At 41.6% G+C, this 13,337-nt stretch overlaps 1 protein-coding gene across 7 annotated transcripts in view; it reads left to right on the top strand.

Annotated features, from left to right (window-relative positions):
* Positions 1-13,337, top strand: part of POU2F1 (POU class 2 homeobox 1) — a 97,250-nt gene that overhangs the window by 29,645 nt on the left and 54,268 nt on the right. The window contains exon 1 of one of the 7 annotated variants that reach the window (XM_021402031.1): positions 8,289-8,408. The exons of the other annotated variants lie outside the window; for them this stretch is intronic. Coding sequence (XP_021257706.1) covers positions 8,390-8,408 — 19 coding nt within the window. The 5' untranslated portion in view covers positions 8,289-8,389. Of the gene's footprint in view, positions 1-8,288; positions 8,409-13,337 lie in introns of those variants that run through there. 7 annotated transcript variants of the gene reach the window in all.

Raw genomic sequence — 13,337 nt, 5'->3', positions numbered from 1 at the left:
TAGTATTAATCAGTTAGGCAAGTTTTAGGTGAATCGTTTTTTCACGATTTTAATGTCCATTTTACCAGGTGTTACCGTTGATTTGAGTGTGAATGTGTAGTGGGAAAGATTGCTCAGGAAGCCAAGTATAAATTTAGCTATACACAAGATTTCTTTCCAGAAGAGAGAGCCTCTGGAGAAAGGATAGGGTCTGCTGTAATCAAAGTAGGACTAGAAACCTGAGGAAGAAATAGCAAGGGTGATTGCTTATGGCAGTGGTGTATGATGAAAATTGTGAGGAAGAGCACATGAAAGGCAAAATCAATGGTGGGGAGGTCAGTGGTATTAACATCATCACTTAGGGAATTTTAACAGCGCAGCTACAATAGTGGGTGAAAATAGAAGTGAACGTACCTCTGATTTCAAGTGTGGTTAATATCTTAACCTGAAAATCTGTATTAAAAACCAATGAGGCAAACTAACCACCAATCAGAGGGGCTCTTAATATGATGTGCATGTTACTGTAATGAGGCAGGACAAGCAAACAGGAGACTTTCATGATCAAACTGATTTATTGGGCAGGTAGGACAGACTAACCGTAAGTTGAAGTAGTGTTGCAAGGTTCCAATGCACACCATGAAGAAAAATTGAAAGAGGAGTTGTGAGGGAAACTCAAGGAGCTTTCGGATCGTGGAGTCTAGTTGTTGACTATTGCAACCAGATTGGTTGCTTAGAGATACAGATCTCAGTGAGATAGATATACAAGTACTGATAGCTGATATTTTTAATAGCATAAAAATGACCAAAATCAGAGATGCTTGAATGGGAAGCCTCATTTAATTTGTCCCTCTGCTACTTGGTGTCTACGTGACAGAAAAGTAACTGCCCATATACCCCTATTTAAAGGGATATTACAGATAAAAGAAAAAACAAGAAAATGTTTACGGAAGAAAAATAAAAATAGTTAATAATAGAAACAGAAACATGTAAAGTGTGCCCCATGCAATGCTACAGGTTTTGGGCAGAGTGACTAGAAAGCTGCATGGAGGGAAATGATCTGGGTGTGATAGCCAACACTTGGCTGAACATGAGCCAGCAGTATGTTGAGGTGGCCAAAAACACAAATGGCATCCTGGCTTGGTCAGAAATAGTGAAACCAGCAGGAGAAGGGAGGTGATTGTCCCCCTGTACTCAGCACTGGTGAGGCCGCATCTTGAGTACTGTGTCCAGTTTTGGACCCCTTGCTACATGAAAGACATCAAGGCCCTGAAGCATGTTCAGAGAAGGGCAACAAAGCTGGTGAGGGGTCTGAAGCACAAGTCTTATGGGGAGCAGCTGAGAGAGCTGGGATTGTTCAGTCTGGAGAAGAGGAGGCTCAGGGGAGATCTTATCGCTCTCTACAACGGCCTGAAAGGAGGCTTTGGGGAGGCGGAGCTCGGCCTCTGCTCCCATGCAACTAGCGATAGGATGAGAGGGAAAGGCTTTAAGTTGTGCCAGGGGAGGTTCAGGTTGGATATTAGGAAACATTTCTTCTCCAAAAGAGCGGTCAAGTGCTGGCACAGGCTGCCCGGGGAGGTGGTGGAGTCACTGTCCCTGGAGATGTTCAAGAAACATTCAGATGTGGCACTGATGGACATGGTTAGTGGGCAATATTGGTGGTAGGTGGACGGTTGTACTGGATGATCTTGGAGGTCTTTTCCAACCTTAATGATTCTACGTCCCCTTCCCCTTTTCCTGTGAATGAAGCAGAGGAGTCCAACTGAAGTCTGGTCTTCACTTATCTTTCTGTTAGCTTGAGAGACCAAGAGTCCTAGTTAGACCTTTCTCACTTTATCTGCTTTCCTTCTAAAACAGCAGCCTGTGTTTGCTCTCTGAAGTGGTTATGTCCCAGTTAGCAAGTAAGGAGTACAGGCATGGTCTGGAACACGTCTGATGCGGTCATATGGTGTTAGAATAGTCTGTTTTTCATGCTGTTATGTGGCAAAGCCAATCACCTTAGCAGCTCTCTGTTGAAAGAAGCAGCACCTTTCTCTCTGCCCCCAGCGACTCTCTGCTCTTATCTTAGCAAGTTCCTCTGCTAGTTAAACACCTCTGTGGACTGATAAGGCCAGAGCAACCCAACTAAACACTAACAACAACGAAAAAGGGCAATAGTGAGTTTTTATTTCTGCCTCACTTTGGTAGCAGCAAGCTGTTAGCTGACTGATCAGCCTGTGGAGCTGTTTTCTGCAGGTGTTTTCTGAAGAGTGCAGGGGTGAGCCTTCATCCTAACATAGCAGAAAGTTTGCAGACTTCTTAGCCTATTTTCTGAAGAAGTTTCCTCCCCGCTCTGTAAAGCTTACTGATTTGATCTGGCACAATTGTAAGCTATCTTGTTTGCTCATGAGAAGAGAGTCATACAGGCTCCTAACTAATCTCAGAGTCGTGAGTGAGAATGCAGACTTTGAACCTCACTGGATATTCACCTGCTTCTGAGTGGTCTAAAGTGTTTCCTAAAAATGGAGATAAAATAAATGAGTATAGGAAAGGAATGTTTGAGGTTGTGTATGAGCTGGATTTCTAAAATCTGCACCGTGAGTCAGTTTGCATTTAGTAATTTACAATGACTGGAAAGAAATCTCTGTAATTTGTTGATGTTACATTTCAGTAAATCTTAAATGGCCAAGGAAGCTGCAGAGAAGTGATAGGAAAAACGAGCAGGTCAATAATGTGAAAAATGAAAAATGTGCGGGTTCATTTCAAAACTAGAGGCCAGTTGTGCTTATTTGAGCGACGAGATAATTTTTGGTCAATAAAAATAATCTCATATCAATTTATATGATTTTCTGGAGTAGGAGAGAAGGCCTTGTCAGATGAATTTGCTGTAAGCTTTTTCATTTCTTGTTAAGATTAAAGCTTTGTTTTGTAATTGTATTGATAAAATACGCTCTTTTATAATATATTTGATTTAGAGTGGCTTGCTTTATTGATTACCAAATTAAAGTGATACAAAATCAATAGTAGCACACACTAAAGGGATTAAGGACAGGATAACTGAAAAATCTCAATGTAGTTGTTAATGGAGAGTCAATGTCTACTAGCAGTGTCTTTCAGCAAGTGTTCTTCAGTATCTGTCAGTGATCAGGAATAAGTATGGAAACGGTGAAGTTTTCAGACGATGCAAACATCTAGGATTCACTGGTCTTTCTGGGAAATTAGCCAATTTAGCCAGAATAATATCTATTAAATGTATAGTGAAAGACGTTCAGATCACTATCTATTAAATGTATAGTGAAAGACATTTGAATTTCCCCTTTAGAAGAAGAGCCTGCCCTCTGAAACTCAGGGACTCTAAAAATGAATCGAGTTGTGATAGATTACAATCTGGAAATGGCTTTTGCAGTAAGACTTGTAGCTATCATAACAAATATATAATTCTTGAAGTATAAGTGCTGTTGAGACTGGTGTACCACCGTGAGTGGTGGTACTAGGAGATTCGTGATATTGGGAAAGTTGGTAACAAAAATGAATGCATTTCTGAGAAGAGTCATGAAGGACTCAGTTGGAAAAAAGCCTGTCAAACTGAATTTAAAATTCAGAATCTTTGATAAACCAAGTTAGACTAAGTAAACAGTGACTTGCTCACAGTACGTAAAGGGACTTCATTATAACAAAGTCAAAGGTATGTAACAAGATCCAGCTGGAAACTGATCCTGGGTAACTTTAGTCTTCAAGCATGCCTTGTATTTATAAAAGAGACATCAAGCTAATACCTAAAGCTAAGCAAATGAAAAGCTCCATCTCTTGGAGTGTTCTAATCAGGATATGATATTTTTCATATGTTCTATCACCTTGTCTTCAAGACTCTTCAGATATCTTTAACCCTCATTCCCTCTTACCTTCTTATTCCCATCTACCCCCTCCCTTAAGCTCTGTACTAAGTGTCATGCGTTGAGCTAGTGCTGATCTGGCTAAATGATGCTGTAATCACATACGGTCAATTTCATTGGAAGTTTATCCTCAGCATGCATCAACTGTCATGAATAGAAATCTGCAGCAGAAATAACTGTAGAGGACAGAAATTATATGTGCTTAAATTCTGTATTTTTGAAGCTTTCAAAACCTGCTTAAGTTTGGTGGAAGAGATGCATCTGAGTGAGATTGTATATGTATTTGTGTGCATATTTGGAACTTCGTTTGGAGAATCTCCTCCTTAAAACTTGACATTAAGTATTGTTGTTATACCACTGTTAGTGGGTGCTGTACCTGGAATTCTTTCAAAATTACGTGTCTGCTTCCAATATAGAATCACTTGAATTTTTAGCTTCTCAAATTCCAGCTTATGCCATAGAAGCATAGCATCAACAAGGTTGGAAAAGACCTCCAAGATCATCCAGTACAACCGTCCACCTACCACCAATATTGCCCACTAACCATGTCCATCAGTGCCACATCTGAATGTTTCTTGGACATCTCCAGGGACAGTGACTCCACCACCTCCCCGGGCAGCCTGTGCCAGCACTTGACCGCTCTTTTGGAGAAGAAATGTTTCCTAATATCCAACCTGAACCTCCCCTGGCACAACTTGAAGCCTTTCCCTCTCATCCTATCGCTAGTTGCATGGGAGCAGAGGCCGAGCTCCGCCTCCCCAAAGCCTCCTTTCAGGCCGTTGTAGAGAGCGATAAGATCTCCCCTGAGCCTCCTCTTCTCCAGACTGAACAATCCCAGCTCTCTCAGCTGCTCCCCATAAGACTTGTGCTTCAGACCCCTCACCAGCTTTGTTGCCCTTCTCTGAACATGCTTCAGGGCCTTGATGTCTTTCATGTAGCAAGGGGTCCAAAACTGGACACAGTACTCAAGATGCGGCCTCACCAGTGCTGAGTACAGGGGGACAATCACCTCCCTTCTCCTGCTGGTTTCACTATTTCTGACCAAGCCAGGATGCCATTTGTGTTTTTGGCCACCTTAACACGCTGCTGGCTCATGTTCAGCCGAGTGTTGACCAACATCCTGAGGTTCGTCTCTTCCTCAGTCTTCCAGCCACTCTGCCCCAAGCCTGTAGCATTGCATAGGGTTGTGGCCAAACTGCAGGACCTGACACTTGGTCTTGTTGAGCTTTCTGTACGTCCATCTCATTTCTTTTTGTAAATTGTGTATACCTATTGTTTGCAATGCAGATCAGATTTCAGTTTTCCATCCTTTGCCTTTTGTTAACCTGAGATGAACTGTTAATACAGTGCAAACTATGCCATGCCTATAGGGGAATACAAATACAAGCCCTTTTTTCTTTTCCCTAATGAATTGTGGGTTGTTTTTTTTTTTCAATTGAGTGGGCTTGCAGTCATCATTTTTAACGCTAAATGGCATGTTTCACTTGCTCAGCGGTTGTACCCTGTTAAAGCTTTGTGTGTTTCCCTGGTCATTTTAATGCCACCAGCTCAGCTGTTTCTTTGAAGTGCTGCTGATTAGTCTGGAAATAAATTTGGAAGGGGATTCAGAAAGGGTAGAGAAGAAAACTAAAACTACTTAAGCAAATGAGCACCTTTCAAGTTTGATGGATTAAGGATAGTTCCCATAGGTGGGGTAATGGATGAAGTTGGCAGATCTACAGTATCATAGATATATTGATGGACAAATAAAATGTATAGCTAATTTTTGGTATGCACACTATACTGTTCCTGTTCTCTTGTATTTCCCTTTTATACGTAAATGTCTATTCTAGTATAAGACAGCTGGCATAATGGTGACCTCTTGGGTGCTTACATGCTGAATGTTCCTGAGTAAGCTTGGCTTGCTCGTCTTGAAAAGCAGAGATCACTTGAAGATAGAAGGTTAAGCCAGGTATAAGGACAGGCCTTTTGAAGTCAGCAGAAATGGAACTGACTGATACTGAGACTATTTCTATCGGTAGCCTGCTCTTCAGAAAGAGATAAGGATCATACTGTTATTTTTATATTTAGCCAGATTTCTTAAGGAAAGGAGATTGTGCCATTTTTGTCCAACTGTTTCTTTCCCCTCACTCTCATAAAGAATTGGCAAATTGGAGCAAAATTAAACAAGTGGTGATATTTCAATGATACCAAGTTCCTGTAGCATTCATGGAAGTGGTGAAAAAGTCGGAGATAAGGTCCTAATTTTATGTAGAGTGGAATAGGTACGCGTACCACTCCAGGTGCAAGATCTTTCATATAACAATTTTTTCGTGGAAATATCTGCTGTATTTTTGTGCTTGACAGTAGTCAAAGTAAACTCAGTGCTAGAACTTAACAGAGTGCAGAGCAAAATAAGAAAAAACAGCATTGTGCCGAAGTCTATATTAATGCGTCTTTGTCCTGCATACTGTACTGTACAGCTCTTCTCTCCCTACATGAAAAAGATGTAGAAAATCAGCTTTAGAGATCATTGTATGGAAGCCAATCACACTTTCATCAACATCTGTGTAGGCTAAAGATTATCATCCCAGAAAAGACAGAGCTATGGCAGAAGTCAGTGAAGCCTCATGGAGGGGTGAATAGAGACACATGCTTGACTGTCTTTTTTTGTGAGCGATCTGGATAGAATGAAGTAGTGCTACAGAAGATGACATTTGCAACAAATTTAAAAAACAAAGTTTTTCAGTGTGTATTTAAGCTGTGGAACTCATTGCTGTAGGATGACTCCTAGAAGTTTACATAGGCTCAAAAGACTGTCAAACAGATTAATTAATTGGGAGGAAAAATCCCCCAGGGTTAGCTTAGTGTTCATATACATTCTCTGCCCCAAAAAGTCTGAGCTGCAGTTTGTGGGAAGAAGAAAGCTGGGCAGGGAAGTTCAAGGCTGGGTTGCATGGGGCCCTGGGCATCCTGATCCAGTGGGTGGCAGCCCTGCCTGCGGCAGGAAGTTGGAGCTGGGTGGGCTTTGAGGTCCCTTCCAACCCATGCCTTTCTGTGATTCTATGCACCGTCCGTGTTCCTGTGCTCCTAGCGAGGCATCGGCTTTCTGCGTAGGCCTGTAGGTCTCTTGTCACTTGAAATGACAGTCTGAGTAGCGGAGAGTTGTCCTGTTTGTGGCCATATTGAAGAAAAGGAGAGGAAGCTTTGTCCTTGCTTGCCCATCAGTTCACATCAGCCCCTTGGCCTTCTACCTGGCCAGCAGATTTGGGAGCAGATGTGGGGAGGAGGCTGGAGCAAGGCATTTGAGAACAGAGCTGTGGGCTTGGGTGTAGGTGGAAGCAGTGAGTTGTGTGTGCAGGACACAGGAGCAGGAGGAATGTTTAGAAGAGAAGAAGGATACAAGTTTGTAGGTACGGAATGTATCTGATGCTTCTTTTTTTGCGGATCACAAGGTGACTCCATCTTTAGACTGAGACTTGGAAAGCTGAGACAGAATACAATTAAAATCAGAAATATTAAAAAGTACTTGTAAGAGATGCTGTTTTGTGGAAGATATGTACTGACCAGAAGGATTTGCATTTGGAGTTCTATTTCCTTTCTGTTCTGTTTTTCTTGATTATAATTTATGGGATGACAGGCATTTTCCAAGTGGTGCAGTGTTGGTTAAACTTCAGTGCATTGCAGCAGAAGAGAAGAGCTGTTTCCTTTCAGACATTGCTCCTGTTCTGTAAATAACAAATTAATTTTACATGCTGAGTGGCTGCTAGACTAAGAGCATATCCACGGTTTTACTTTTCTGTATTAATCAAGGCAAAATGGATGTGCTTTTTAGGAGGTGTTTCCTTTAGGAGATACCGTAATTGACGTTTCATTTGCTGAGTGTTTAAACACTGTGGCCAATATGAAGCAGATACAACTTCTTCCCAGTGGCCAGCTGTGCAAGTTGCTATGGGAACTCGGTGGGGACTGTCTGGAGATTACTGCTCCGGGGACCACACCTGGCTTATTTGCATTCAATTTAAGTTGGGGAAAATTCAGAAGACATGAGGAGTAGTAGGCAGGCAGAAAGGGCTTGTCATTTTGAGGCTGTCACACGGGGCGGAAGGCTGCTCTTATTCATGGCTCCTGCAGACCAGTGTGGGGTTCTGATTTTTGCAGCCATTCGTGCGTTTTGTTAGTGTGCTGAGGCTTATTAGAAATGCAACATCATGGGCTTTTTGGTATTATTCCCTCTAACTTAGTTTAATCCCAGTGAATTCGCCAACTTTCTTTGCCTATGTGATTGTGTTACAGCGAAGGATTGTGAAGGCGGTACGGAACACACATCATTCTTTTAAGGCAGCGTGTTACTGCAACTCGGTGCAATATTAAAATGTCAGTGCAATGTAGAGTGTTGCTGCAGAGCTTAGCCTGACTTTCTTCTGAACACTGAAATTGCTCTTTTTCCAGTGATGACTGTGAGAACTTCCTAAGAAGGCTGTGGAACAATTTTCATTCAAGTCAGAAGCAGTGGTCAGCTAGCAGCTTTCAGACTGTTTGAGGCTGGATTTTTGTGGATTATGGCATCCTGGCACATAAGTACTTTGCTTCTTTCTTGCTACATTAACTTGCCTGTTGACCAAGACTGGACAAAAGCGATTATAACAACGCTGTGTGCTGACTGTTCTTTGTGTTTTTCACCTGCTGTTGCCCTCATACCGCAGGGCTGACAAAACACCCTGGAGCCTTGCTGCAGGAATGTCTTACTGGAGTATTTGAACTGTTTTCAGAACAGTGGGCTTAAAAGCTTTCTGAAATATGAATCTCAATACTTGGGGGGAAAAAACAATAATCTGGGAGTTAATGGCAGGTGACATCAGCAGAGATCAGCTGTTTCCCTTTTTCCCTTGAAGGTTCAGGTTCTCAGTTTGTAGTGATGCTGTAGGGCAGCACCTTGTTTGTACATTGCTAAGACATTAATGCAGTATACTTTTTATTTGCTATCACTTAGCCTGCTATGATATTATGGGGTTATTAGAACCTACTTCCAAATTCTTCAAAGCAATTCCTTAAATCGGGGGTTTAGCATTCTGAGCCAGGTCTATGCTAAAAGGACTGCCTGGTATGATTGTAACTGTTGCTCCTTTTTCTGTTAGCTTCTTGCCTGCACTCCCCATTTTCTCTGCCTCTGTTCTGCCTTGGCACTTCAGCGGTGGATCAGATAACTGAGCCGTGTGTTTCCTGCTTGTGGTCGCATTAGCGCTAACCCGGCTCAGTTCCCCCAGTGGCAGTGCAGGAGGTGCAGCAGGGTGCTGGGGCTGCCGCTCTGGGAGGGGTGCTGCCTTTTGCTGACTCAGCACTCGTCACCCACAGCTATAGCAGCGATCGACACGTGGTCCTGGGTTAAATGTCCAGTTTTTAACGTTTGGTTTGCCTATGGAAACAGTGAGATGCACATGTGGAGTGTGTTTTAGTGAGGAATTGGCGAGTAAGAGTTAAAGTCCTCTGGATATCACTTCAACGTTTTTTGTTGATCAGTTGATTTCTTTTACCCCGTGACTCGGGACTAGGTAATGAATCTCTTTTGAAAGGACTCTGTCTGTCGGTGTAATGCTTCCAATCAAAATAGGTTACAGAAACTGGGGCAGTGTGGGAAGACTTACCTGTGCTGCAGCTTGCTCTAAAAATAACCCATTCCTGTCTTCAGTGGCGTGTGTCCACCTGCGTGTAAACAAAACGTGTGTGTCTTCCCAGCAAATGCTCTGCAGTCACAGCTGCAGGTGGCGGTGATACCGCATGCCCTTCAGCTTTTCTGCTGGTAAAACAGTCCTTGTGGTTGTTTCCTGGAAAAGCCAATCAGTGCCTTTATCTGCTTCAGCATAGTGCAGCTGCTAAAACTGACACCAGCGTGCCCGGGAACGTTTCCTGGAAGAGCTAATGTAGATAATACTCTGTGTGTGTAGTTAAGTTGAGATTTTTACAATCTGCTGTTCCTAAATTATAAATTAAAGACCCATGTGCCCAGTAATCTTTTTGATTGATAACGAATGCAATCTTACATTAGCTCTGACTAGCCAAAATGATAGCTGCTTGGTGGGTGTGCGGGCGGATGGAGCCAGTGTCCGCACTGTGTAACTACTGCTTCCTTCAGACCTCACGTCTGGCAATTGTTGTTCCATTTGTAACAGACAAAGCAGCTTGTCTGGGATGTGGCCTTTTCCTCTTTAAGATCAAATAATTTAAGCTGCAGAAAGAGGCATTCTCGTGACATATCTTGTAGTTCCTACAGGTGTTAATAGTGTCTGGATCAGTGTGCTGGGGGCAGTAAAGCAATATCCTTCTGCAGATTGGAGGTAGTTATTACGGAAGAGATCAGAATCAGATTCTGCAGAGGATGGTGGTAACAGCAGAGCAGCTTCAGTTCCTGTCATGATCTGTTTTGCATGGGCTTTTTTTTTTTCCTCTATTAATTTGTTTGGCAAACACTCAGAATGCTGACTAGAACTAAATACCACCTATGCTGATTCTGATGTATCCACTTGGCTCCAGCAGCAATCATAATAAACTTAAGCTGGTGACTTTGATGTATGTATTTTGAGAGTGAGCTGTAGTGTATTTAATGACAGGTCGCATGGGGTCTCTGGGATTTGAATTGAGCTGAATGGTATGGTTAAGTTATATGTTGAATTAGTCTGTTCTTTGTAGAGCCCCCCGTTCATCAAGGTAGACTAGTTATTACTGCTTTCTCAAAGCGGGGAACAGAAACAGCGTGTTTGTAAAATGCTTCTTGTGTTGATTCACAGGTGAGCTTTAAAATAATGCCTTTTAGTTCTGAGCACCTGTTCTTGTTATGTGGGTGGACACAGGGAGGCGAATGTAATGCAGTTGGAGTGCACACGCAGTGATATTTCAGAAATGTAACAAGTCATACAGCTGCTGAGGCAAATATTGCAGTCAGTAGTTGAGCATGGCATAACTGGTGCTCATACGTTGTCAGACAAATCAATCAAATGCTTTGTGTTTTTAATGTGTACAGTAATAACTTGAAATTTTCAGTCTGCGTGCCATCTTCCTTGTTTGGTGTGTGTGAAGAGAGGTGGGGGCAGAGTACTTAGGGAGCCCCAATACAGCACAAACTGCAACTGCATCGTCCATTCAAATGCATGCACAACACTTTCAGTAGCCACCGCACATGTGGAAGGCAAGTTCTCATAAATGCCATCCCAGCATGCAGCCGGTAGAAATGACTGCTCCAGGGTGTGCTGTAGTGCCCCAGGGGGTAGGTGTGAACGTGGGCTGCCCATCCCTGCAAGGGAGGCAGAGTTGCCCGTCCTTGGTGTGCCAGTTGCCACACGGCCCAAGCTGCAGCCTCCCATAAAGGCCTGCGAGCTTTCAAGGCTGCTTTTTTCAGTTTCAATACTGCTGTTGTGCAGATCTATGCCCTTAGATTGCTTCTCTTTTTTTTTTTTTTTTTTTCCCTTCCTGCTCTGTTAATTCTGAAGTTTTACAGATGGTGTTCTTCAGCCCTCCCTTGTGTTGTGTTCATGTAACTTCACATCAGTCTTCATTTCAGTCTTTACTTCGTGTCCTGCGGTACTCTTCTGAAAAGCAATGGCAGGCATGAAAATCTTGTAATCGAATAATAGGAAAAGTTCACTAATTAAACAATATGCATCTGCTCCGGGGCTTTAATAATTTAGTGTGAAGTACTCAAATCCGACAAACCAGGAATTTTAAGGGGAGCTGAGACCCACGTCTATGTCATTAAAAAAAAAAAAACAAACACCTCATACAGGTGTCTGCCTTCAACTATTTGCTTTTAAAAAACAGTTTGAATTTTTTATTTTAAAAAAAAAAGCCTGCATAATGCTGGAGTGCTACTTTTCATGGGCAAGTTTAATACAGGAATGAACACTAGTTCTAATGTTATGGATCCACACTTCGAATTTGGCAGTATCAAAGGATGACTTGCACATATTTACGCTATTTTTAGTTAAATTGAATGCAACTGAGTACTCTTCTGTAGCTATTCAGAAGTGCAACTGTGCAGCAGCTCTATGGCAAATACAGCGTGCTGGTTAAATAACACCAACTTGTTCTCTAAAGTGTGGTCGTTAAAGTTGTGGATTTTTTAGTTTTTTCTTTGAATTTAATTGCTGAAGTCAGTGCTTATGATGTAGTGCTCAGTATAAAAATGAAAAGAAGAAAAATCCTCAAGTTATTATGTGATAGTGATGAAAACTTTGAAAACATGAGTGAAACATGAGGTCTTAAATCAGAAAATGTGAAGATCTAATGCTTGCTACTCTTTAAATACTCCATGACCTTAAGAAAATGTTATGACTATTTTGTGAATCAAAGGTGGGGTTTTGAACATGAAGGGCTGCTTATACAGTAGAATTATTAAGCTTGTGCTAAATTTATATCCAGTGCCTCTGAAAACACTCATAGTGAAACTTATTTGTAGATACAGTGTGGATTCTTTCTTGTAAGCTGTGACTTGTGGGCAGTAAGAGGAGGGCAAAACTGTTCAGTTGATTCACTGGGATGGTAGTATTAGACATGAGTTTCAAACAAGGCAGTTTGCTTGTGAAAGCTAAAACTGTTAAAGCAAAAATATTGCAGCTTCTGAATAAGGGTATTTCTTCAATTTTCTCTCTTCTGTCTCCTCCGCTACTCTCCTGTTGTGTTTTTTTTCCCTTCCATATGGTGGAACTATACTATAAGTATCTCATGACCACAGTTTTTGTACTATAAAGATGACTTAAACCATTATAGTTGCTATTATCTGTGGACAAAAGTGAGGTTTTAAACATACAAACAAGTCCCTTTATATGAATGTATTAGATACTTATGAGTATCTCCTGTCTTGCCCTGATAAGCTGAATTAGCATTCCTGCCTTGCTGTCTCTGTGCCTAATTGTCTTCAAAAAAGGTATGCAAGATCATTTTGAAAGATGCTTTGTGCAATGGAAAGTTTGAAAGGGTAGTTATGATTTGAGTTGGAGATAGAAGTAAAATTAGATGTAGACCAAAATTTGAGTTCATAGCGATTGTATAATGACCCGTAATTCTTTAACAGGCCAATTTTATTTGACTTTTCCAGAAAAGTACTCTTGGCTTTCAGAATGAACTTAGCAATTTTCACATAAAATCAGTTTTGTTAGCCAAAGTCAAAGGTGGTGGCTAAAATTAGAGCTTGGTCTGCAGCTCTAACTATGAACAGGCTGCTGTCTGTCTGTCCATAATTATCCAAAGAGGATTGTGCCAATGTTAATAACAGTTTATTTTTGTTGAAGTACATCATTTAAAAAAATATATATTAATAGCACATGGAAGTTCTGTTTGACAAAATTTTTGTTAGGTTTCATTTACTTTGTGGAACAGAGGCTTGGAAATGTCTTGAGTTAAAACGTGGTAGTTCTGTATAATGTCAAATTAAAGCTAACTGTATCAACTGATCTTGGCTGGCATGGCGTATGGAAAGCAGCCTTTCTCTGCATATTTTCGGTTTGCACTGGTTGAATG

Source organism: Numida meleagris, chromosome 1 (genome assembly GCF_002078875.1).
Source record: "Numida meleagris isolate 19003 breed g44 Domestic line chromosome 1, NumMel1.0, whole genome shotgun sequence".
NCBI classification, from domain to species: Eukaryota; Metazoa; Chordata; class Aves; order Galliformes; family Numididae; genus Numida; species Numida meleagris.
The sequence above is the reverse complement of the archived record's forward strand: the minus strand, read 5'-3'. Positions and strand labels throughout refer to the sequence as shown.